Source organism: Eublepharis macularius, chromosome 7 (genome assembly GCF_028583425.1).
Source record: "Eublepharis macularius isolate TG4126 chromosome 7, MPM_Emac_v1.0, whole genome shotgun sequence".
In the NCBI taxonomy this organism is placed as follows: domain Eukaryota; kingdom Metazoa; phylum Chordata; class Lepidosauria; order Squamata; family Eublepharidae; genus Eublepharis; species Eublepharis macularius.
Window position 1 is genome coordinate 87,021,178 of NC_072796.1, and position 25,642 is coordinate 87,046,819.

Consider the following 25,642-nt stretch of genomic DNA (forward strand, 5'->3'; position numbering starts at 1 on the left):
GGGTTGCATTAATCTTGGAGATGGGTCTACATAATCCATTTGGGATAAGCAACTCATTGCAAGCTAACAGAAGCAGCTTTCAAGTGAAGAACACAAATCCTACTGTCAAGCATTTTAACAAGGTTGCTAATGTATTTGTTTCCTCTACATTGTGCAGGCAGATTTATATTTACCATCACAATAAGTCAAACCTACTATCATAGAATCAATGTACCTCAGATTAGAGGGGATAAAAGCTATCACTGCTTCAGGCTTGACATTTAGCAAGCAGCAGGGCACCCATTAGCAACTTGCAAACATTCTATTTCCCTGACATTATTAGAAGCATGCCCTTTATATACCAATAGATCCCACAGAATATTTGTATTATCCATGTATTCTCTCCATTAACCCATATTAAAATTGTATAGTCACTTCCAACTAGGGTGGCAAATGGATTCTAACCTCAAGTGCTTGGATTCAATACCCTTTAATTTTAGAATTCATCAGCAGAAGACAGAATATAGCTCACATCTACCTTAACACAAGAGCAAGAACATCACAAGGCACTATAAATTATATTACTGTAGCACAACAACCAAAAGCACTAGAAGAGAATTTAAAACAGTCCTTTTGGTTCTTTAAAATATTCTTTTCCCAACACTCCTACATGATCAAAACTGTAATTGGGGCTTGAGTTGTCCTAAAGTGGTCAATTATTATTCATGTGCTGAAACATGTTTCTTGAATCAAGCTCCAATCCCAAGAGTACTCGACTACAGAGACAGTGTACTGATTAAGTGTTGGATTAGGACCTGGAAGACCCAGGTTTGAGAATGCTACGGAAGCTTGACTGACCTTGAGCCAGTCACACACTTTCAGCCCAACCTACCACACCGGGTTGTGAGGATAAAATGGAAGAGAGGAAATGATATAAGCTGCTTTGGGTCCACACTGTGGAGGAAAACAGGGTTGTATCTACCTGTAACTGTTGTTCATTGAGGTCTTCTGTGCAGGCACACGTGGGACTATGTACGCACAGGCTTGCCAATCGGACTTTTTTGGTAGCTTATTAACCCCTAGAGGGTGCCCATCACTTCCCAGAGCGCAGGAACGGCTGTTTTCCCTGGGAAGAAAACAGGTAATATTATGTCCTGTGATGTGTGTGAACTTTGATGCCACTTCCAGTAAGAACTCAAACTTGGTCTCAGGACAACCTTTTCTGCATAAATTTTTAGAAAAGGTGGTTTATGCGCAAAGCTGCAAGTTCACGAACTCTCCTGGCAGAAGTTATTGCCATTAGTAAAGCCACTTTCATAGATAGTATTCTTAGGTGGCAAATGGCTAGGGGTTCAGATGGTTTATTAATTTAGCCAGCACTAGCTGTAATTACCATTGAGGTGCAAGACTTATGGACAATTATTCATTAAGCCTTTAATGAATAATTTTGAAGTGTAGTGAGAAAACACCGTCTTATTATCAATCGGGGTATGGAAAGCTGAAAGGCAGCCAGGTATACTTTCACCGAGGAGCTAGAAAGCCTATTTTTCTTCCATTCTAACAGAAACTTGAGGACCTGGACCTAAGGAAAATCAAACACATTAATATCTTTCCCTTTAGTCCAGTTTATGATTTTTCCCCATTTCAGCGTGTAAGATTGTCTTGTAGATAATCTTTTGGTATTTAGTATGACTTCTACCACTCCAGTAGAAAGGTGTCCTACAGATTCAGCAACCAGGCTGTCAGTTTGAGTTTGTCTGCATTGTGATGTTGGACCTCTTGCCATGTTATCAGATCCTATTTCCTGGGAAGTTGACGGAACATGTGGCTGGCCATCTGATATAGACGATGGAACCAGGGTTGCTTGGGCCAAAAGGAAGCCACTAGTATTGCTCTTGTACCTTCTCACTGCATCTTGCTTATTACTTTGGCTATCAGAGGGATGTGGGCGGGGGGTGGGTGGGGCAGAAGCTTAGAACAGGTGTCCTGACCAGCTTATCTGAAAGGCATCTCCTAGAGAGTTTGGTTCTCGGCCGCCTCTTGAACAAAATAGCAGAGCTCTCCAATTTGCTCTTGTGGCAAATAAGTCTATCTCTGGAAAACCCTGTTCTTGGAACACTGGTAGAATGGACCATTCGTATGTGTTTACACTGATCCTGCTTAGCCTGTCTGCGATAACGTTGATGCCAGGAGTGTGCAGCTTGTAAGTGCACTCTGTGCTCAACAGCTCAGTCCCACAGGGTTATTGCTTCTTGGCACAGGGACCTGGAAGCTGTTCCCCCTTGCTTGTTCAAATAAAACATTGCTGTGCAGTTGTCTGAGGGAACCTGCAAGTCTGCCTCCTACTACACCTGAGAAGGAAATTAACGCATAATGTATGGCAGTTCAAGTATATTAATATGGAAACCCCTTTCATTTTCTGCCCATGTCCCATGGGTAGTGAATTCCCCACAATGCACTCCCCAACCCATAGTGGAAGCATAGTGGAAGTGGTCACTTCAGTGTTAATTGATCTGAAGGGGACTCCCTTCATCAAATGAGTATCTATAAGCCACCAATTCAAGGATCTGAGTACCACTCTAGGGACATTAAATTTTCTTTCCTGAGAATCTGATTCATTACAATACACAGTGATAAACCACAATTGTAGTTCCCTCATACGCAGCCTCATCAAGGGAACTACGGCCATAGTGGATGCCACCAAACCCAATAAGGTTTGTATCTTCTGTGCTGATTGAAATTTGCACCTCATGAATGATTTAATCATACCCTTCAACTTTTGTAATCTTTCTCCAGGTAAGAAAGCCCTCTCCACTGAGGCATCGAGGACAGCACCTATAAATTGGATCCTTTTAGAAGGTAGTATTTTAGACTTTTAATAATTTTTTTAAAAGACCCAATTCTGAGCAGGTCCGTACTGTTAAATCCACCTGCCTTTGTAAGTCATCCTCAGATTGAGCTGAAATGAGCTAATTGTCTAGGTAAGGGTATGTAGAACAACCTTGTGTTCGCAAATGGGTGAAAACCAGGGGTGTGCACCTGGAAAATATTTGAGTTTCCCACTGCGTGTTTACTCAAAGCGTGAAAACAATTCAGAATAACCCAAATCTTGAAGTGGCAAGCTGCTTTGGGATTTGGATGTTTGAAATGCTTCAGTATGCTCTGTAAAGATTTGGCACACCCCAAAGCTCAAAGCCACCCTTTTCCTGCCATTTGCAAGTGGTATGGGAAGGGACTCATTCAAAGGCCTTACTGCTGGGCTTCACCTGATGCATCAGGTGAAGCAAGTGGCGGGGCATGTGAAACTGAGCCAATGGGAGGGGGAAGAGGGGAACCCTCCTCCCCCTCCCATCCAGGGAAAAAAGAAGTAGGGCATGAAGTTTGAAAGCAAGCAGCACTTTTCTAGCTGTTTGCATTACAAACAGCTAGAAAAGTGCTATGGGCGCGGCTGCTGCCGCTTTGCCCGAAGCTTCCCAAAGTGATAAAAATTGCTTTGGAAAGCTTTGATTTGATCATTCCGAATCGGGCCAGCAATGCTGGACCTGATTCAGGAATCCCGAATCTTTCCGAATCAGGCCCAATGGGGGGGGGGGGTTGTTCCCAAATTGGAATCCCGAATCCCACACCCCTAGTGATAACTACCGCCATACATTTAGTAAAAACCCTAGGAGCTGTGGACAAACCAAAGGGGAGAACCTGATGTTGATAGATATCCCCTCCTCTTGTGAATTTCAAATATATCCTATTTGAGATATGGAAGAGAGCATCCTTTAAATCTATCACTGCAAACCATGAATTAGGCAGTAGCAAGGTCAGCACTTTGTTTAATGTGGTTATTCTGAACTTGTGTACCTTAATGAATTTGTTGAGGTTTCTCAAATCCAGAATGGGTCTAGACCCTCCGTCTTTCTTTTGTACCAAAATCTAGAGTAGAAACCTTGTCATGGTTCATGTTATGGTAGCTCCTTTGTCAGTAAGAGCCTTTAGATCCGCCACCACCAACTCAGGTAGGTAAAAACTATCTGACTTGGTAGGAAAATTCAGACACGGTAAACAGTCAAATTCAACTTTATAACCATTTTACTGTATTCAGAACCAATACATCAGATGTGATTGAACATCAGACTGTGTAGAATGAATACAGCCTGTCACCAAACAAAAACCCTTGATTCTGTGCTAGTCAGAACTGCTTAGAGCTTTGAGTTTGCTCCTTGCTAGAGTGAGCCTGAGATCCTTGTCTGGATCTGTGTGTCTGCTTCCTTCTTGGGAAATTCCACTGGTTACTATGATAAGGGTGATTCTGAGGATAAGAGTAACTCTGGAATGGTGGGTACCAATAAGATCTGTTCTTGTAACATTGTTGTTGCCTGAACTGAGTTTTGCTCAGTTGTTGTTGGCCCGATGGTAAGATTCCATAGCAACATGCGGTCTTCCTATTTTTCCTCTTTTGTGACAAATATTCATTTTTTCCCCAGAAAACAGTGAATGACCCTCAAATGGAAGATCTTCTGCTGTGTTATGGGTTTCCAATGGTACTGCCATGGATCTCAATCATGCATGCCTTCTGAGTACAATGGCCGATGTCAGAGTTCTGGTTGAGGAATCCGCCACAGTCCTACCAGCACTGATTTGCTGTTTTGTCAATCTTAGTGCTTCCTATCGTATGACCTTGATTTTTCTTTTTTTTATTACATTAAAATACAGTAAAACATAATAAAAAATTATTAAAAACATATTATAATTTTAAACATCCAGGGTTTTCAAAAATGTAGGAAACTTTTGTACATAGTTCTAGGAGGGATTATATTGTTTTCTGAGAGATGCTGCAAAATTGGGTACCAGGTGGTATGAATTTTAGTGCTGTAGTCAGCATTGTTGTGTCATGCTGTCCGCTAACTTAGCCATCACAAAGTGATCCCAAACTTTTTAATACTACTGCTCTATGCCTTGATCAAGGGCTTCTCATCATCTGGTAATTGGTCATAGAGAGCTGCAGCCTTATTTCACAGAAATATTTGATAGGTGCCCATAATGGCGGCATAATTGACTATTTTGATGTTGAGTGCTGTCAATGAATCTTTCTTCGAATGACATCCAACTTTTCTCCTTCGTTGTTTGATGATGTAGAGTGTGGTCCCTGCCACTGTTTGGTTTGCATCTCCTTGGTAGCTAATGAAGAGGGAGGTGGGGGCCCAGAAAGGAAGGAGCAAGAGTCATCCTGGGTCTTATATAAGCCTTCAGCTCCTCCAGCCACTGGTGCATTGGAAGCTTGTTTCCTGCGGAGTTTTATCAAATTTATGAATCCTTCTATGATTGGGAACACTATATTGGAAGTGATTCTAGAATCAAGATGCTGCAAAATCTTGTCCTTGGGTTTCGGTTCCGAGGATGCAATATAAATTACAAGGGCTCTCGCCATCCTTAACAGTTGTTCAGAATATGAGCTGAAATCTTCAGTGGGAGAAGTCTCACCAGTGTCTTCCACTGCCTTGTCAGGGGATAGATCTGAAGGAACATTAGAACTGCCATCTTAACGGTAGCTATTGGGCTCAAGTTCTGGGAGCTGAAAAGCCATCACAGAACTGGAATGGAATGTTGGCACCTTGAAGGTCTAGCCTGTAGATTCCTGTTAGAAACCACTTATTCAGTGTGATAAGCTTCTCTCAGATCCACCCCATACTAAAGGGGCATTTCTTGATGGCACCATGGGGAGTATCTGTATGTTTGTCTCCCTTAGAATTTCTCCTTCCTCCTCCTCAGATTATATAGAAGGGGTCTTGGAACGGATTGATGGTGCGTGAGAGGGCTCTATGATCTCCACATTGGAGATAGGCCAGTATTTGTAGATCTTGGTCTTAGTAGCATCGGATCTGACCAGCATGTGGAATCGTTAGTCGCGGATGATTTGGTAGTCTTTGTAGTGGGGCTCGATACCACCAGGTCCTGATCCCACAAGGACTCCTTCAGTCGGGTAGCCCTCTCTGAATGAGTTTTTGGTGTAAAGCTTAGACAGGATTTGCAAGTCTGGGTATTGTGTCCTTTGCCCAGACAAAATGAAGAGAATGATAATCAGTTTTGGTCACCTTCATATTGCATTGAGTGCAACATTTGAATAGCGCCTTTTCAGCCATGATGTACTCACAATGTCCTCCTTGACCTATCCTTATTTGCAGAAGAGAACTTGCTAGAAAAGGACAACAAATGCTGATCTCTAGCAAGAACAGATGCTACAGTACCTCTCTTACCTGTGGCAAAAGAGGAACTAAGGGCAAAGGGCACTGTGTCTCCCAGAAGGCTGTTTTGGCAGGAAAACAGCTGCGCCTGCGCTCTTGGAGGTAATGGGTGCCCTCTAGGGGTTAAAAAGTTACAAAAAACCCCTCCAATTGGCAGGCCTGCACATGCACAGCCCTGATAATGAATAAATAGATACAAATAAAGACTTTCAAGTATTAACATTTCAGTTTGTTTATATTTCTACTCTGGTACTTAGATATTTGGGTTAGAGTCACAGAACTGGAAGGGATCCCAAGGGTCATCTAGTCCAACTCCCTATATAATGCAGGAAAATCACAGCTTTCTCCCCTCCCCCCCCTCCCCCAGTGATCCCTGCTCTATGCCCAGAGGAAGACAAAAAAACCTCCAGGATCCTCAGCCAATATGGCCTGGAGGAAAATTCCTTAACTACAAAGTAGAGATTGGCATTACCCCAGGCATGTAAGAAAGGGCCACAAGAGCCTAGCATGGTTCATCCCTTCATGCTCTCCCTCTCCCAACATTCATATTGACTCATAGAATCATCATAGCTGTCAGGTGGCCATTTAGCCTCTTCTGAAATACCTCTAAGGATGAAGAGCCCACTACCTCCCGAGGAAACTTGTTCGTCTGAGGAACTGCTCCATCAGGAAATTATTTCTAACGTTTAGCTGAAAACTCTTTTTCTTACATTTTAACCCGTTGTTTCTGGTCTGATCCTCTGGGGCAACAGAAAACAACTCTGGTCCATCCTCTGTGACAGCTCTTCAAATATCTGAAGAGGGCTATCATATCACCTTTCAGTCAGCTGCTATCCAGGCTAAGCATACCCAGTTTCTTCAACCTTTCCTCATAGGACTTGGTCTCCAGATCCCTCACTATCTTTGTAACCTTCCTGTCAACATCCTTCTTAAACTGTGGTGCCCAAAACTGAACACAGTACTCCATGTGAGGTTTAACCAGAGCAGAGTAAAGCAATCTTCTCTAGACATACCCTGACTGTTGTTATTCTTGGGTAGACTTTTTATTCTTACAGTTATCAGTCATCTTTCTGACTATTTCAAATTATATGGCAAGAATGTCTTCTTGTAGATCTTTTAAAATGGTGTTAATTCTATTTAAATATGCTTAGTTATAGCCCTGTTTTTTTCATTATTTAAAATGGAAAAAATTAGTTGCAAATGTAATTCTGCTTTTTCAGTAATTTTCATGTTTTAAAGATGGAATTTGAGAAAGATTCTAAGAAAACTTCACCAAAACAGATGGCGAACTGCCAAACTTTTATTTCTGACTGTGGTCTGATAGTCAGTGATCTACATGTAAAAAGTGGTAACAGTTCACAGGAACCAATACCTATATGAATGGAAAATATTAATTTTAAATCCCATAGGCAGTATGCCACTGAGCATCTTTGTTCATTTACGAAGTCTAAAATAATGATGGCAGAAATAGTATAAAGAAAACAAAGCTATGAGGTCAAACTAACCATGTAGGAATTTCTTCAGAACTAAGGACAAGGAAATAACATACAGGCTTTAGAGCTGCACAATAAATTGGACAGATCAATGCAAGTTACATAGTCAAACTTTTTAAGGTCTTGAAATAGAAGGATTGTGTTACAAAACGTCAGGTTTCATTATTAACATTCAAGGGCCAGTGCAGAAATAGTTTATATAACCAGACCACCCACACCAATTGCCATTTAGATATTACATTATACATAGTATAAAGCAAAACTATTTGCCCTAACACACCAAAATGGTTCAATAGGAATACGCTATTATGAACATTGTATAAGAAAACATTTCAGCTAGATATGCTGAGTGCAAAGACATTCAACCCTTTGTTCACAAAGTTAAAAAAGCAGTTACCCAAATGTCATTGATAAAATTTTAATGTAGACTTGCTTATAAAAATGAAAAAAAAAATTACACCATACAATTGAGCATCCTGGCTCTGCTGACTATTCACTACAGGGATGGCAGTGTCAAAAACAAAATCTAACTTTAAAGATGTCTGCTTAAAAGAAGACAGGGGGAGCCTTTTGCAGGAAACTAGATGCTTGACCTAGTTCTTAAAGCTAATTATAAAATCGTCTTTTCATACTGGTCCAGATGTCAACAATTTCTTCTTCTAGCAGAACTGTCAAAAGAAAAGAAATATTTATGAAATGTACATACAGCAGAGTTCTTCTAACTCTTTAATGATTGAAAGCAAATGAAAATATACTTCTTGTTACATCACGCTTCTTGTTACATCCATATCAGTTCTTGTTCAAGAGCCATGGTAAACATTTTTCTCATTATATTTTCATTATAAATTGAAAATATATGAAATAGATGGATTGCAAGATGATTTTTTTTAAAAATCCTACAAGTTGGACTAAAGTCTGCCTTTAAAGGTGATAGATAACAGTTTTACAGTTAATTTCAGATTTGGAAGCATCTAGAAAAATGTACTGAAGTAACGGCAGCAGTGTAAAAACCATGGTTTATTAGCTGTTTTAAAGACTTCCTATATAATATATACGAGTATGGTGTCATTTTTGAGGTCAAAGAACCTCAACCTAAACAGTCTCACAAATTACTTTGTCAACATGAATTAAGACAAGAACAAGCTTGGGGAATAGGAAGAACGAATGGCAATAGTTCTTATTTCTGTGTAGTACCAGCTTTAAATGACAGCTGCTCAGTCCCATAATTTATCTCACAAGATTCTGTGCCTCTCAATCAGATTTGGCTACCCATGGTCTATCCAGTCCAGCATCTTGTTACACAATGAGGCCAACAAGATGTAGCCAGAAGATCTATAAGCAGGACATGAAAATAAATGCCTCCCCTCTTTGTTGCCCTCTCCTAGCACTAAGGAGGTTCTATTTAGTCATCAAAGCTCATAACCACTGATGGACTTATCCTCTGTGAATCTGCCTAGCCTCCATTTAAAGTTTAAGTTAGAGGCCTGCACTACATTTTGTGGTGGTGAATTTCTTGTTAAATACTTTTCAGTCTGAGAACTGACCTAACAAGGGGGATCTTCCTGCCATTTCTCCCTTCTTCTCACACAGCAATAAAATCTCATCTTTGTGATAAGGAAACATAATTGGAGAGGGCTCAGTAAATACAAGAAAGGGACACTTGTTTGCTTAATGAGCTGTTAGTTATTCCACTACTCTCTTAAAGGTAAAGTTTAGTTGTGAGGGATGGGGGCAGGGGACAGGAGATGTGGTATCGAAGGTACTAGGTGTGGGAATGAGACAGACAGACAGACATACTGACCCCCCCTCCCCTCAGGGTTCTTGCTTGGCAAGGAAGTTCGCAAAATGCAATCTGTTAGGTTAAGTCTGGAGTGTGTGAGGAAAAAAAATCTATCATAGCTTCATTTAGTATAGACATGTAGAGGTATGCTTAGCAACAGCATAAACTAGCTCTTCTTTTACAAAAAAAGAATCAACAGATAATTTTCATAAGAGGTCTTAAGTTATTGCAATGTTTATAATTGTTGTATTGGAGTTAAATTTTGAGATAAATAATCTGAGAAATTGAACTGGAGGAATTAGAATTAAGATGAAGAACACTGCTATTCTAAACTAAATTTAAGATATCACAAATTATGAGCTAACCTGCTATTCATTTTTCTTCCTAAAAAGGCATCTCACTGTCACCAATCTTCATTCTCACACTGGTAAATATGGTTGGCCATGGATCAGAAAAACTGTTCTTTTTAATTAGCAAAAAAATCTATTTTAAACTTCTATTTCTTTATAACAATTAGATACTTGTTACCTTCCTGTAACTGGGCAAACTGACTTCTTCCTTCTCACAACAGTTACAAAGTATTCAGTTGCAGACCTGGGCACTTTTGACTGTTGCTCTTGTGATAATTGCTTACTTGCTTCTTCTTGAAACTTATGATCATATTCTAAGATGTCTATATTTATTTAAATTATTTAAAACATCTCTGTGCCCCTTTCTACCCAAAAGGGTCCCTAAGGTGATGAGCATTTAAAGCAGATGCCTGCAGGGAAAACAAGGGCATGCAGGTTAATGATGATTGAAGAAAGCAGAAGCTCTCTGGAAAGAACTGCATGCAGGAGGGTGCCTTGTATCTAATAAAGGTGCACGCCCTCTTGCTGCAGGACTGGGAAGTATGAAACTATAACAAAATCCCTGTGAAGTATTCAGAAAAGATGGCTGCTATCTGTACAACAGCACTCTTTGTAGAATTTTTGTAAGCATCCAACTATGATGAACATCTTGCTTAGTTAACTGCTTGGCATCTCAACTTTATTTCTTTTTATATCTAGCTGTAACAGATAACATATCAGAAGTTGTATTTCAAAAGAGGAAAGTTTCTACATACACTATTCCAGCCGGGGTGGGGGGAGGGGAGGCCTTCTTATTCACTTTGTTCCCTATCACCACCAAATGTTTATAGGTTCCAGTCCTCACCAGCTGTTTGGACACGGGTGAACCTCTGAACACGTGCAAAGTACTAACAAATGGCTGAGCAGTAGGCCACTGAGTAAGGACACCTTTTGACACAGCTTGTCCTTAATTAAAGAAATATCTCTACCATATACAGTAGAATATAAAATACAAAGAACACACAATATGTAAGAAGGTATGTCTCACTAGGCTGGAAGTTAAATAAGGAAAAAAAGTTATTAAGTCCAGCTACAGTACTTGAGAGTTACAAAAGCATCCCTTCAGGATGGGTGCACATATTGTTGTAGACTCCGGGAGCAGGGTCAAGCTTCCCCTATCTCGTCCCTTTCTCCATTGCAGATGAACCACATAGCACAAAAGGCTACAGTCCTTTTTAAACACTCTTGTGAGAGGGAGGGGATCCCCCTTTCTTCCTTGAGTTAGGACCAGACCTCCCAAGCTCCATAGCAGGCTGACCCCTAGGCACACCACCCAGGGAGAACTGGTTTTATGATTAATCAAAAGGCTAGAAAAAACATCAATTTCTCCACCACAGAGTGACAGTTACAGCAAACATCACAGGGTGACAGTTACAGCAAATGGCTATATCCAGGCCTCTTTATGGTTTCTCCTTCCTGAGAGATCAGCTTTCCCAGAGCCGTAGGTGAATTAAAGGCTAGCTTGATATCTAAAGGCCTGTCTGATATCAGGCCTTTCATTAGCATGACATACACTATAGATAAAATTAATTGCTTTTACCTTCCATCTGTTTCCACATTCATTACATACAACAAATGTTGTCATTGGTTCATCAGCACTTCGGGTTTGAACCTACAGAAAACAGGATAACAGCTGCTAACTTTCCACGAACATTTTATATTACTTGTCTACACAAAACCACCATCCCATTTACTACATGTAACATTTTAATGCAATATTAAAGTTTAAATGTTGATCCATGAGAAGTTCTATAAGATCATGGGCAGAGAAAGAAGCTTCGTGCTCTTCTTCTTTCTGCTCCTTCCCTCCCTTGCTTTCTCTTCTGTTTCCCTGTCTGCCCTCGATCTTACTTCTAGTCACTGATCTCCTCCTATGCTTTGGCACTGCCTGCTCTGTAGTCCCTTGACCCTTCCTTAAGGAGGGGTCATTTTTGGGTCTCCACTTTGGTTCTAACATGAGCTTAGGGCTAGAAAATGGAGCAAGTGTCCTGTTAAAGTTAAGCTAACAGCTGTGGCAGCGAACCATGCCAAAAACAAGGTAGTGAGGCGTTAAGCAGTAATGAAATGCAGACTTGCTCTTCCCTAAAGCCCACCTCAGCCTGATTAAATCAGAGGGCCATTCTCCCCAGACTTTGGAGCCTCCTCCCTGAATAATCTGACGCTAATGAATGACCCAGGTCTCCAAGAAAATGAGCAAATCATTTTGCAAATGAGAAAATGCCCCATCTAGTTCCTTCCCTTATCTTAGTGACTGTACAGGAAGTTTCCTGCTCTTTCCTTAATCTTGTTACTCACCAAGCCTTAGGTGTTTCTCCAAACCTCCTCTAGGAAGCATTTTTAACTTTTATGCAAACCAGGAAAACTTCCCTTTTCAATATCAGCTCCTTCTCCACTTTAAATTTGAGTGATTCTCTAGAACTAGGTTTTCTATAGCTTTAACAGCTCAACTGGCTGGATGAATTGCATCTAAGATGATATCGGTCTCTTGAAGAAAGTACTTTTAAAGATACCGTTTTAGAGTGAAACAATTCAGGAATCTTGGAGGCACAGTCCTAGCTATTTCTTTTGCCAGCACTGTACCCAAGCAGTGGTGCTTCCAAAGATGGCTTTTCAAGGGGGAGGGGGCAGACAGAAGAGGACTCTGAAAAGCCCCAGATTTTGGATCTTAGGATCCTGACCAATATCTATGGCTATGTGCTGTGAAGGCTGTGTTTTAAAGGACGTTAGGGTAGCGGTAGCATGATGAGAAGTTTGAACAATGTGGTCCCTACTCCAACCTCTTTCTGACAGATTGGCCTCAAGTGGCTTCTAAATGCAGTTATTTTGTATATTAGGGGGAAAAAACACTAACTTTTATTGACTTTTGTAGATAAGAGAATAAGGATGTTAAGCATAGAGGAAGAAACAATTTAAAAGTATCACACACATTTGCTAGGCTCAGTTATAATTAGGGGTGTGCACTTCAGGTTTCGGATTCGGGTAAAATACCTGAATCTGGCCCGATTTGGTAAGATTCGGTATTCTCAAATCAGGGCCAGCATGCTGGCCCCGTTTTGGGAATGCTGAAGCAGAGCAACCCAAAGCAATTCAGGTTGCTTCAGTTTACCGGGAGCACTTTGCAAACAGCCAGCAAACTTCTGCAAAATGCAAGCTTCCCGCTCTTTCTTAGCAGAGGGGAGGGGGAGAAGGAGTGAATGACTCACTGCAACCTCCTCCTTCCCCTTCCCATCTAGTAAAAATTGGTGGGAAGCTTGAAAGCAGAAGTTTTCTTGCTTTTTGCAAATTTGCAAACAGCAAGAAAAGTGCTGCTTGCAGAGATTCCTCCCAATTTCACAGGATGGGAGAGGGAAGAGGGATAAGTGACTAGACTAGGAGTACAACGGGGAGGAGGGAGGGGGATCAGAGAAGGGAGGGGGAGTTAGGAGTGTCCAATCCTGCAGCAGCATTCTCCTTCCAGCCAATGGGATTCTCTGGAAGGAGAGTGACTTTTTTAAAATGCTGCAGGAGGAGATTTAAATTGGAGGCTTGCCTTAGCAGGCTTCCATTCTTCCCTGGCCTGGAGAGAGATATTGAGAGTTGAGAATTCTGTTGGATTTTCTGACCTCTGTCTCTGTGTTTGCCTGGCTAGGACTTGGCTGGCCTTCTTCGGGATCTGGACTGTGACTGACTCACCACTGGACTTCAGGAGACTAGTAGGAGAGTCAAAGTGACTGACTCTCTGGGTTTTCTCTTTGGGGGGAGGGAGTTGCTTGCTTGTCTTGGTGGGTGGGGGGGGGTAAGGGAATTTTTTAAAAAGTTTTACTTTTAATCTTCAATTTTATGGAGGGGGTGTTTTTGCTGACGTGTGTGCGTGTGTGATGGCCTAGGCCTTTGCTTCAGTGACTGGCTGGGGTTGTGTTATAGTTCTGATTTTTCCCAGTTTTTTTCTTAGTTGTTGTTGGGGGTCTGGGTTTCCCCCCCAAGTTCTGGTAGTGGTGGGTCTGTTTTTTTCCCCAGTTGCTGTTGAGGGGGCAGTTTTAGAATTTGGTTTCTTTCCCTGGTTTTTCCCAGTTGCTGTTGGGGCGGGGGGTAGTTTTAGAATTGCCCTTGTGTTGTTTTCCCTGTTTTTTTCCAGTTGCTATGGGGGGGGGAGTTTTACAATTTGAGTTTCTTTCCCTGTTTTTTCCTAGTTGCTGTTGGGGGGGCAGTTTTAGATTTAGTTTCTTTACTTATTTTTTCCCAGTTGCTGTTGGGGGGGCAGTTTTAGAATTTGGGATTCTTTTCCTGTTTTTTCCAAGTTGCTGTTGGAGAGGGCAGTTTTAGAATTTGGGATTCCGTTTTTCCGTTGCTGTTGCGGGCGGGGGGGGGGGGGGTAGTTTTAGAATTTCGGTTTCTTTCTCTGTTTTACAGTTTGGGGTTGTTATTCATTGTTGTTTTGTTGGTTGGGGGTGGTGGTGTTTGTAGTTATAGCGGTGTTTGGGTGGTATACTTTGGGTTTCGCAGAGTCTAGAGTTCTTAGTTTTAAATAGTGTTTTGTAAGGTAGGCTAAGCCTTTGTCATTATTTGCCCTCTAAACTTAATTGTTAGGGAACATAGGGCCGTTTTCCACATTAAATAGGCTTTTGTAGGAAAGGAATTAGCGAGAATTAGGTTCTGAACAATTTTATATTCATATAAATAAGCTGCCCATTAGTACTCCCTTAACTAGGGTTGCCCTGACCACCTCGGGCACCCTTGGAGCCAGGCTGGGCACATTTTTTGTATTAGGCTTTCCTGTGTATTGGGGTTTAGGGCCAGCTTGATTCTTGAAGAAGAATTCAGCTGTTTGGTGATGTAGGTTTAGGTTGACAAAAATAAATAGGGCCGTGTATAAAGAGATTTCTGACCATCTACAGGAACAAAAACAAAGATCTAGAATAGGTAGATAGGTTTTGAAACTAAATCTTTTGGCTAGGTGCTTGGGGGGGGTGTTTTAAAAACTTAAGAGCTTGTAGTTAGTGTAGGTTCAAGGAGGGGAACAGAATGAGTGACAGGAAAGCTAAGAGAGGCCCCGGGAAATGCTAGGGCTAAGACTAGAGGGGTGGAGAGGAGGGGGAATGCTGCAGCTATCCCCCCATCTGAGCGGAGGAGGCCCTCCCCTGCACTATTGCTGTTCACCAGCCTGGCTTCTGGTGACAGCAAGAGGGTTCGCAAGGCCCTCATTCCAGCAGCTGCTGGAGGGCCACCCCCAATCCAGGTGTTTGAGGCAAGAGCTGGCACTGGGCAGGGGCCTGCTGCTGAGGCTCCCACTTCTCCAGCTGTTGAGACCGAGCAGCTGGAGGAGGGGCAGCATGAGGTGTCTCCTGCAGTGGACATGGGGCACGTGACTTTTCTGTCCTTCACGCTCACCCCAGGGACCTATAGGATGTTGGAGGAACTACAGGAGGAACCCCCCCTCTGGGCTGTCCTCCCCTGATTTTTCTGAGGCCAGCAGGAGGCCTCTCAAGGCTGTGCAGGAGGAGAGGGTGCTGAAGGAAGAGGAAGAGTGAGGTGGAAGAGCCTACATCTCTGCCCCTTCATCCTCATACATCTGTGACTCCCAGCCGAGACATGGTGAGTCTGCCCCGAGTACCTCACAGGAAGTGTCTCTTGGGGGGCCCATAAGCATATCCCCTGTGTGGTGTGGGTCCCCCATTACCTCTGATATCTGGGCACACTTCCAGAGAACAGAGGACCTCTGATTTGCCCAGTGCAAGCATTGTAGGCAACGGATCACTACCGGGAGGGATGTGAACCATCTCTCCACGTCTAGCATAAAGAACCATATGAAGAGGCAACACCAGGCAGTGCTTCTTGGGGGGGGGGAGTTCTAGTGGCACCACATGGATGCCAGCTAGCCAGAAGGAGGCAGGCTCCTCTGGTGCTCTCTCCCCATGGGTTCCTGTAGGGCAGGGATGCCAAGCATCTCTGACCGAGATGCTTGGTGCACAGGGAACTAGTGTGCCCAAAGGGGGGATCCAGGTGAGCAGGCACATCACGCACCATATTGTCAAGATGACTGCCTTTGATGGCCAGCCAATCTCCCTAGTGAATCACTTCGGCTTCCAGGAGCTGCTCCAGGATCTCGCTCCCTGGTACGTGATCTCTGCTTTCATGACGTTGAGCAGGACTGTGGTGCCCTCATTTTTCAGGGCTGCCAGGGACCACGAGAAGGCACCGTTGTCCCACGCTGCCGGGAGAACTGTGCGCTTCACGTCTGACATCTGGACCTGCTCTAGTGTGCAGCATGCATACCTGTCACTTACTGCTCACTGGAGGCAATCCAAGGACCTTCAGGGTGGGGGAGGGGTGCTCAGTGTTAGAGGCAAGGACGGATGTGAGACCACTGGGCCGGCTACTACAAGGCTTTGCCCCACGCTGAGGTTCTCAAACATCATGGCCACCTTGAGAAGAGAGCTGGAAGACTGGGTAGGCCAGGACAGCATCACCATGAGATGCATGGTGACGGATGGTGGCCAAAACATGAGGGCAGTGGCAGTGCTGGTGGGCCGGAAGCGCATTTACTGTGCGGCCCACAAACTTCACCTCACGGTGAAGTCTGCCCTTGGTTTGGGCTCCCCCAGGGAACCCCAGGACCCTGTAACTCATGAGCTCCAGCGTCTCTTGCAGAAATGTTGGAGACTCATGAGTCATGTCTCCGTTCTCTGGAAGTGTGAAGTCCACTCGAACTGCGCCAGAAGCAGGCCAGGGCAGGTGTGCCAGGGCATCGCCTGATCTCTGATGTTTGCACTCATAGCAACTCCACCTGTGCCATGCTGAAGCGCTTGGTAGAGCAGCAGGCTGCCCTTGAGGCATGGCTCTTGGAGAACGATGTTTGCAGGCAAGAGGGTGAGTTCAGCCGAGAGGACTGGCTCACCATCTCCCAGACAGTGGAGGTCCTGAAGCCCTTCAAGGACTTCACTGTGGCAGTCTCGTCTGACATGGCGACCCCGGGTCTGGTCATTCCTCTGGTGCACATGTTCCAGAGTTCAATGGCCTCCTTTGTGGACCCAGATGCACCACGTGCAGACTTGGTTTCAGGAGTGCGTGCGCTCATGAAAAAGCTGCAGCAGGGCATAGCTGCAAGGCTAAAGCCTCTCACAGAGAAGGAGTTGTACATGTTGGTGACCATGTGCGACCTGTGCATTAAGGGCACTTTCGCTGAATGGGATGGGAACCTCACAAACACCAGAGATTCCCTCTGTCTGCGGGTGAGGCGTAGGCAGGCCAAGAGGGGCTGCTTGTCATCAGAGGGGGCAGGCAAGGGACCCAGCCAGGCCCAGCCCTGTGGGTCCCTCTTGTGCCCCTTCTGAGCAGGCTCCCCCTGCAGCCACTGCCGGGAAGTCCATGAAGATGCTCCAGTGGGCTCTCGGACCCTTTGGGATCGTGAGTCATGTAAGAAAGAATTTGGCGGAGGCAATGGTCAGGGACTACCTTGCAGAGCCCTGTGAGTTGCTGTCCATGGATCTGCTGAGCTACTGGTCCAAGAAGGAGGTGGTCTGGCCAGACCTCTCCCTCGAGGCACAGCAGCTTCTCTCATGCCCTCTGACAAGCATGGAGAGTGAGCACGTCTTTTTTTATGTGGGCGACATTGTCAGCTCACATCGCACTCGCCTTCTCCCATGGAGAGTTGAGCAGTTGTTCTTCCTGAAGGTTAACATGCAGCTCTTTGATTTCTCAGGAGTGGATTTCCAGAGTGAATGTGAGCCCTCTTTGTGGCCTGCATCCTCTGCAAGTCTATGACCCCGTGACGGACAGGCCCTGTTTGAGTGACAGGTCCTGAATAGAATGTTGAGAGAGAGTGCCAGTGAAGAGCAGTTGAGACCATTTAGAATAGTTAGTTGGGAGTTTTGGCAGTTAAGGGAGACTCTGAAAAAGAGAGTGGAGGGCTAGCAACCAGAGAAGGCAGATGTGTTTAGAGAGTTCTCTGAGGAGGACTAGTTAATGAGGTATCTGGAACGTTTAACCATTTAAGGCTGTGCAGGAGGGAGATAAAATGTGCTTCAGTAAAGTTAATTTGTTCTGTTAACCATCTGAGTCCGGTTTGATGATTCCTGCCTATCTTATACGCCCTGAGGGGAACCAGCTCTCAGCCTGTCAGACTAAGTGGCAGAGTTTGAGGAGGTGCTGGTGCAACGAAGTGACATTCTAGTTCCAGTTTGTGTCTGTGAGAGCTGAGGAGGATTCCATTCTGTCCAGAGAGTGAACCCGCTTCCAGCCCGAGTTCTAGCCTCATGAGGAGAGGTCTACAACACACCTACTGAGCCGGAGTGTAAGTGGTCCCTATTTCTATTCCCTGTCAGAAGGGTCCCTCGACCAGTGAATACTTCACAAGTGGTGACAGGAGCTGTGAGATCCCAAATCAGAACCGTCCTAAGCTAGCAGAATCATTCACAAGGGGTGGCATCGAAGGGTGTCAGCCAGATAAGGCTGGGGGGATCCGTCACTCCCCCCCCACACACACACACAGAATGCAGCAGCAGTGGCCCAGTCCCTTTGGGCACAGATTTGTTCTGATAAATGTGAATAGAGGCCCCAGAAATGTTGACTGCCACTGGAATGGGAAGACAAGGAGAAAGAGGTCAGGTTAGGTAAACTCTAAACTGTAGAAGGACACAGAAACCCAGAGAAACAGCCCCAAACTAAGCTATGCATGTTGTTGTTGTTTACTGTTGTTAAATGTTTTAAAAATGCTGTTAGATTCTGTTAAATGTTTAATTCTTTTAAGTGTTGTTACATTCTGTTGTTGCTGTTAAATGTTATCATTGCTGTTAAATGTTGTTTTGAAGGGGTGGGTGGAGTGGGGAGGAATGGTATGGGCGGGTGCCAGCTGATGATGGAGGCTATGACACTGCCTCATAGGCAGTTTTCAGCTTGAACCTGGCATGGGGGGGAGGGGAATCCTTTGCAACTGAGTTCCGTGAATGCTGTTGTGTTGTGCTTGTGGCTTAGTACTGTCTGGTTCTGCTCTGTGATGTTTCCCCACTGGATGAACACAGAGCCTGGCTGCAGGAAATGACAACGGTTCTGCTGGACTAAGTTGCAAGAGTATCCCCCAGTTGAATTTGGTTTGGGTGGAATGGATGCTGTGATACTATGGTGAAAATCCAAGAAATCCATGAAATAAATCCAAGAAATACATTTTAAAGAAATTTTTGGGGGTGTGATTCTCTGATGTGATGTTAGGTTTTGGTTCAAACGGGACTGTTATGTTGTGATTTGAATGTGCCACTAATGCTGTTACATGCCCTCAGCCCACTTGTGAGGAGGGAGGGCAAGGAATCCAAGAAATACATTTTAAAAGATTTTTTGGTGTGTGATTCTCTGGTGTGATGTTAGGTTTTGGTTCAAACGGGACTGAATGTTGATTTGAATGTAATGTAATGTGATTTACTGCTGTAATGTAATGTAAATAAGGCTGTAATATGGGGAGGGAGGGCAAGAAATCCAAGAAATAAAATTTTAAATTTTTTTGTTGTGCGTGTGTGATTTTCTGGTGTGATGGTAGGGGTTGTTTTAGTCTAGGACTGTAAGCTGTGATTTAATAGTGATAATGTGAATTGTGATGTTTAATGCTGTTATTAAGAAATAAAAAATTTAAAAATTAATTTGTGTGTGTGTGTGATTCTCTGGTGCGAAGATAGGGAAGAATGGAGAGTGGCTGGCCGGCCAGCTCTGGGGGTGATGGAGCATTTTGGGGTGTATGTGTGTGTGTCTTTGTTTTTGCTTTGCTTTCCTAGGGATGAGCTTGCACCAAGGGTGCATGCCTGTTCTGTGTGGCACCTACCCTGTGCATAAGTGCCCCTGAGAACAAAGTCTAAAAAGTTAACTTCATAGGGAAGAATGGAGAGTGGCTGGCCAGCCAGCTCTGGTGGTGATGGAGGATTTTGGGGTCTTTGCTGCTGTTGGGGGGGGGTGGATTGTGAGTGGGACTGTGGCTGCGACCATTGGCTGCCACAAATCATGTGTTTCTGCTGTGTGGGAGTTTTCCCCATAGCAGAAATATGGGATGGGCAGGGAGCATAAAATAGCCCCCCAGAGAGCAATCTCCCTGAAACTAGGGGGTAGGGGGTGGGAGGAGAGGTAGGAACAGGTTCCCTGAAAATTGGGTGCATTTTGCTTGTAAAATGCCATCCCAAGCCACCTAGAAAGCTCCCTTGTTTTTCCCCATAGGGAGTAATGGAGAGTAGAGGAGGATGGAGGTATCTTCTTTGGGGGGCCATAACATGGCCCCCGAAGTCCAATCATTCTGAAACTTGGGGGGTTGTTAGAGGAGAGTTAGAAGGTCCCCACCAAGTTTGGTGTGATTTGGAAAGAAAATGGCCTCCCCCAGGCTCCTGGAAACCTGAGAGCATGGTCCCCATTGAAAATAACGGCCAAATAGTTTCTAATCATACCTGAAGCAACCTGAATCATGATTTCCGAATTGTGAATCAGAAAAACCAAATCTCCCTGGCACCTCACACCCCTAGTTATAATGTTTCAGTTGTCATTTCCGGGGTGCAGAGAACACCTATCAGTCAAGCTTTTAAAACTCTTGAAGTGAATCTTTGGCTTTTCTACAACCAAAACCACAGTATAATTGCAGAGCCCTTCCTAAAATTAAATTTCTTAGCCATAATTTAGGCCCTGAGTCCTATAAAGTCTCCTGAGAAAGGATCCCTCCACCCTCTGTCAAGGCTCAAACCCTATCTCCTAAACCATTCAACAGACGAGCCTTCTTTCCCTAAAAGCCAAGCTCTGATCTATGAAGCCTCCTGAAGCTGGACTCTCCAATCTTACTCTCTAGAGGTACAAACCCTAATGGACTCAAAATGACAATGTTAACACTTTTCTTCTAATTTCTCCCTCACAGTTGGCTCCTCCAGCATCCCAATTGGCTGTTAGTTGCTCTGAACACCCACCAAATAGGAATAAAGGGGATGGGAGATTAACAGAAAAGGTCAGTGGACCTTTGCTCCATTCATCTCAGGTACCTATCTAAGCCAAGGCCCCTTCCAGTTTTGCCTGAATCCTGCTCCCTCCAGCCTACTTAATGTCCTCCTATGTCTGCACTAATGGTCCAGGAAAGCGTCTATTAATATTCTATTTTAATATAAATGGCATACAGACAAAGAAACCTGTAGCTTAAGTGGAATCAAGAAATATAAAAGCCATTCAAGTATTTTTACAGCATCTTTTCAGAAGCACCATCAAAGGAAACACAGTATTTAAGACTGTGACTTGACATACCTGTGTGTAAGTGCAGTTCTTCTTTTTACATTTACCACATGTAAATAGATCAGTCTGTGTGCCTCCTGTTTTAGCCATCTGATGCTCTCTTATGGCTTCTTTTGTTAGATTTTTCCGCATCTCTTTTAGTTCATCACTTGCCATTTCCTGTGGTGCAAAGACACGGCCATATTGGCTTTAAGTATTTTCAAAATGCTTACAGCTTTCAAATACCAATTTATACAAAGTAAGAATATAAGCAGTTGAAGATACCTGCTACTCAACAGTTTCAGTATTCAGCACGTGAGCACAGAGCCAAATGAATGCAGCAGAGATGTCACATTAATTAGTAATGCTTACTAAATTAGGTTTTGTTCTATTGACCAAATTATTTCTTACTAGGATCATTTATTATTCCCCAGAGGCTTGTCAACAGAATATTTCCATATCACAAATCAAATTTGGGGAACAGGAAGAATGCATGGCAGCAATTCTTATTGCTGTTTGGTAGTACCAATATTAAGTGACAGCTGCTCAGCCCCTTAATTTATCTCACAAGGTTCTGTCTGTCTCTCAATCAGATTTTGCTACATTGCAACATCACTGAGAGCAAACAAAGCCAACTGAGAGGGAGGGTAATGCATTCTGGATGAGTTATATGGATTATCCCAGCCAATCAGATATCACTTAGTGATGGGACTGTTATTAAAGTGATCTACAGCTAGTATTTGGTTATATTCTGATGTCACTGAAAGGACACAAATTTTATTCAGAAAGCATTGTTTTTCACTGTGAATAGGTCAACCTTTTCACTGCCTTTCAATGCAATTATAAAAAAATTGTTTAAGAAGGGTAGAGCACTTTGATGCAGTCAAAAATGGTAACAGTGTTCACAAAATGCGACTCAACTTTATTTTAACTTTTTCTATATTTTTAAGACCATAAAAATTGCTGATTTTTAGAGAAACATATAAATAATATTACCTTGAGGTAACAAATATGTATAAAATGCCATTTTATATTAACCTATTGCAAAAAGATAAGCATACAATACTCTTATTTTATATTAGAGGCTGTGAACATTTTCTTACCCAATCCTTCTGAAATTTCATACAGTAAGGCTCAGATTTGAGTTCTGAGCTATCATTACTGCTGCAACCTGATTAGGTTTTAGTATATTACTAAAAATACTAATAAGTTATATTCATATCTTTGTTTTTAATGACGTTATAATATCATAGCCATAGAAAAAAATCAAGTATGTAATATACTTAAACAAATTACTTACCTCTGCAGTCATTTTTGCAAACCTGTCAGGAGGTATATTACCACATAAAACATTTTTCCTTAGATTAGGGTTCTTTGTATCTTTAAGATTTGCTATCCTGCTGCGCACTCTATTTTTGTATTTCATGTCAGTGTTTTTTAGCTCCTGAAATATAGGTACTTATGAGTTAAGGACAACAAAGTATGAATAGCTCACTATTGCTCTCTATTCTTTTACACACATTTGACCAAACAGAATATGTTTCACCAAGATGGACAAGGAAGAGTTTGCCACCAGTGGTGGTGGAGTGAGGAAAAATGGAATATTAGGGGGGGGGGAGAAACAGTTTAAATGACAATCAACTGGAGAGTTGGCTATGGAGTGGAATTTGAGGGGGAGGGGTTAAGAAATATCTTGATTTGGCTGGGAGTCCAGTAGGGACTATAGACAGGGTTTGGGTACTCAAAAACAGTAAAAAAGAAAAATGTGCCTACTGTGGTATTTGTAATTATAAGCCTCTCAAATATTGCAAACTGTAAATATGGACATACTTCAGACCCAGCTCACAGTTACTTGGTATGCTAACCAGTTACATAAACTTATTTTGTTTTATGTCTCCAGTGAACAAAATAAGCAGTAACAGACAAGGGTTAAAAGACAGATGAAGGATAAGCTGTCCTGGTCAACTACAAATTTGTCTTGCAAAGATGTGTCTACTCAAAGAATATACCTTCACCCCACAACTAAACATCCTGCCACTGGAGCAGGAAAGAGCGTGGATAGTGAAGCTAATACCCCAATTTGTTTTGAGGGATTTATTTATTAATCTCGATTTTTATTCCGCCCTCCCCGCGCAAGCAGGCCCAGGGCGGATTACATCAAATAAAAACATTTATAATAATTTACATCTTAAAAACAGTTAAAATCAACAAGCTGCACAAAAATACAAAAATAGAATATGTAGTTAAAATATACAGCAGCAATCAGCTAATTTGAGGGAGTCAATCTGCTACTTTAAAACTGGATGGTGACAGCTCTAATAGGGAGAGATCTGGTCTTCCCTTCTCCTCTATCCAGGCTGGTGGAGGCCTAGCCTACCCTCAACCATATACCTGGCGGAACATCTCTGTCTTACAGGCCCAGTGGAAGGATAGTAAATCCCGCCGGGCCCTGGTCTCACTAGACAGAGTTCCACTAGGTTGGAGCCAGGACCAAGAAAGCCCTGGCTCTGGTCAAGACCAGGCAGACCTTCCTGGGGCCAGGAATCATCAATTTTTGCTGATTTTTTTTGCCTTTTGCTGATTTTTAATAAACCTCTGCTGCCTGGATGACTATCACATGGGCAGGAAAGTTAGACTTTCCTAGTCCCACCCACATGACAGCCATTTTCAGTACTCCTGTGTCCATGGTTTCCTTTCGCCCCTTCTTCTTATTCATTGCTCTCGTGGCTACCAGATGGAAATGGAATGCTTTGTGAAACTTTGAAGTGGTTCAAGATTGCAGAGTCGCCCCCCACCCCCACCCCGAGGAAGCAGCTACTGCAAAACCTTTGAAGCTAGCCTTTGGTCATGTGGATTTACTACCACTGGGCGGATTTATTACTACTCTGTTTCAAGTGAGTGCTTTGAAATATACTTCTTTGAATAAGAAGCCCCTTTTCTGAACTGCTGTAAGAAACTCATTGGCACTTTGGTAACAATGACTATACTGTCCTATAGACTGGTGTACTGGGACATTTGGTCTTGTATTCGTTTCCAGATTTACTGGTTATGTAACTGTTTATTTAAGAATATGGATTCTGGTTGCCTTATATTTTTGACAAATTGGTACTAGTAACAATATCTGTGTGTTAACTCTAGAAAGGACTGACTCTGATATATGTAATTGGAATAATATTTTGTATATATGATTGCACCTTTGCACATTTACATTTTAGTAAATTGTTATATTTTTGAAATTTAAGAGGAGAGTTTTGTCATAAGCTTTTCAACAATAAAACAGCTTCTTCTAGCAGCAGAAAACATGTGTATTGATGAAAAGATCTTAACACAGTAGTTAGTAAAGCAGCAGGACATAACCCCATGTTCTTTAAGGCACAGCAAGTAGTGTACATACCAGTTTTAAAACAGCAATGGTAAGTTATACTAATATCCTACTAAACTTCTATATTAGTGTTTCCCAACCTGTGGGGCAGGACTAGAGATGGGCAAGAACTGAAAAAAACCCGAAATGGTTCGTCAAATTTCATGAACCTTGAACTTTCACGAACCTGCCCCCAGTTCATGAATCAGTTTGTTTGGTTCGTGAAAATGTCACATCCAGGTCAGAAAACCATCACTTCCGTGTCAGCAGGTCACCTCCGGGCCAGCAGAAGGTCTGCAGGAAGTTGCCTAGGAAACTGATTGATCGACACCAGGCTGTCTGCAGTGACGAACCAAAAAACGAACCAGCCTGTAGTTCATGGTGGTTCGTCAGAAATGGGATCTGATGAACCGCTGGTTCGTGAACCACGAACCAGCTTGGTTTATCATGAATTTTGGTTCGTGCTCATCTCTAGTCAGGACCCAAAAGTGAGTTGCAGGCCAGCCATCCCTAATTGCAGCTCCTGCCCTTTGTATCTTTCTCTTTCTCTTCTTCCTTGCCTGCTTCTCACATTCTCAGCTTGACCTTTGTGACAATAACGGGTGAAAGCTGACTGGCAACTAGTAACTTTACGTCCGTAGGTGGATGAAGGGGGGAAAAGGCTAGAGACTAGGTGAGAACTATTCTGTGCAAGGAAAAGTGAGAAGAGGAGAAAAACTGGGAATGTGTAAGTGAGGAATATGGATTTGAAGAAAGGGATTTTATATACCATTTCTGTGCCTTTCAGTATTATATATACCAGAATTATATATACCATTTCAGTATTATATGCCTTGCACCTTTTCTATGCTCAGGAGCCATTGTAGTATTTGTAATGCAACCTGCAATAATATGACACTTGAAATAAGAAGATCAAAGAAGAATGTATGTTAAAACATGTTAAAACTCTGTAAGAACTGACGGCTAAACAATATATTGCTTGTAGAGAGGCACCTGTAGAAATGTCACACAAATGCTTTTTGAAGAAACTGAGTAATGTAGCAAGCTAGGTCAGCCACCTGTGGCATTATCTCTCTCAAGGCTGCAAAAAGGGGAGTGCAGAAGTGGGGGAACATTCCTTTCTGTCCACGGACCTCAGTTATCTGAAGCCCCCCCCCCCAAGGCTGCCAAGATGAGACTTCACGGCGCCGTCGAAGGTAACATTAGCAAAA

At 43.0% G+C, this 25,642-nt stretch overlaps 1 protein-coding gene across 2 annotated transcripts in view; it reads right to left on the reverse strand.

Moving 5' to 3' along the window:
• Nucleotides 1–7,502: 7,502 nt before the first annotated feature.
• Nucleotides 7,503–25,642, reverse strand: part of TCEA1 (transcription elongation factor A1) — a 44,370-nt gene continuing 26,230 nt past the window's right edge. For both annotated transcript variants that reach the window (XM_054985749.1, XM_054985748.1), the window contains exons 7-10: nt 22,371–22,525; nt 21,104–21,250; nt 11,415–11,486; nt 7,503–8,373 (exon numbers count right to left, since the gene is read on the reverse strand). In XM_054985749.1, the coding sequence (XP_054841724.1) occupies nt 8,365–8,373; nt 11,415–11,486; nt 21,104–21,250; nt 22,371–22,525 (383 nt within the window). In that variant the 3' untranslated portion in view covers nt 7,503–8,364. The remainder of the gene's footprint in view (nt 8,374–11,414; nt 11,487–21,103; nt 21,251–22,370; nt 22,526–25,642) is intronic.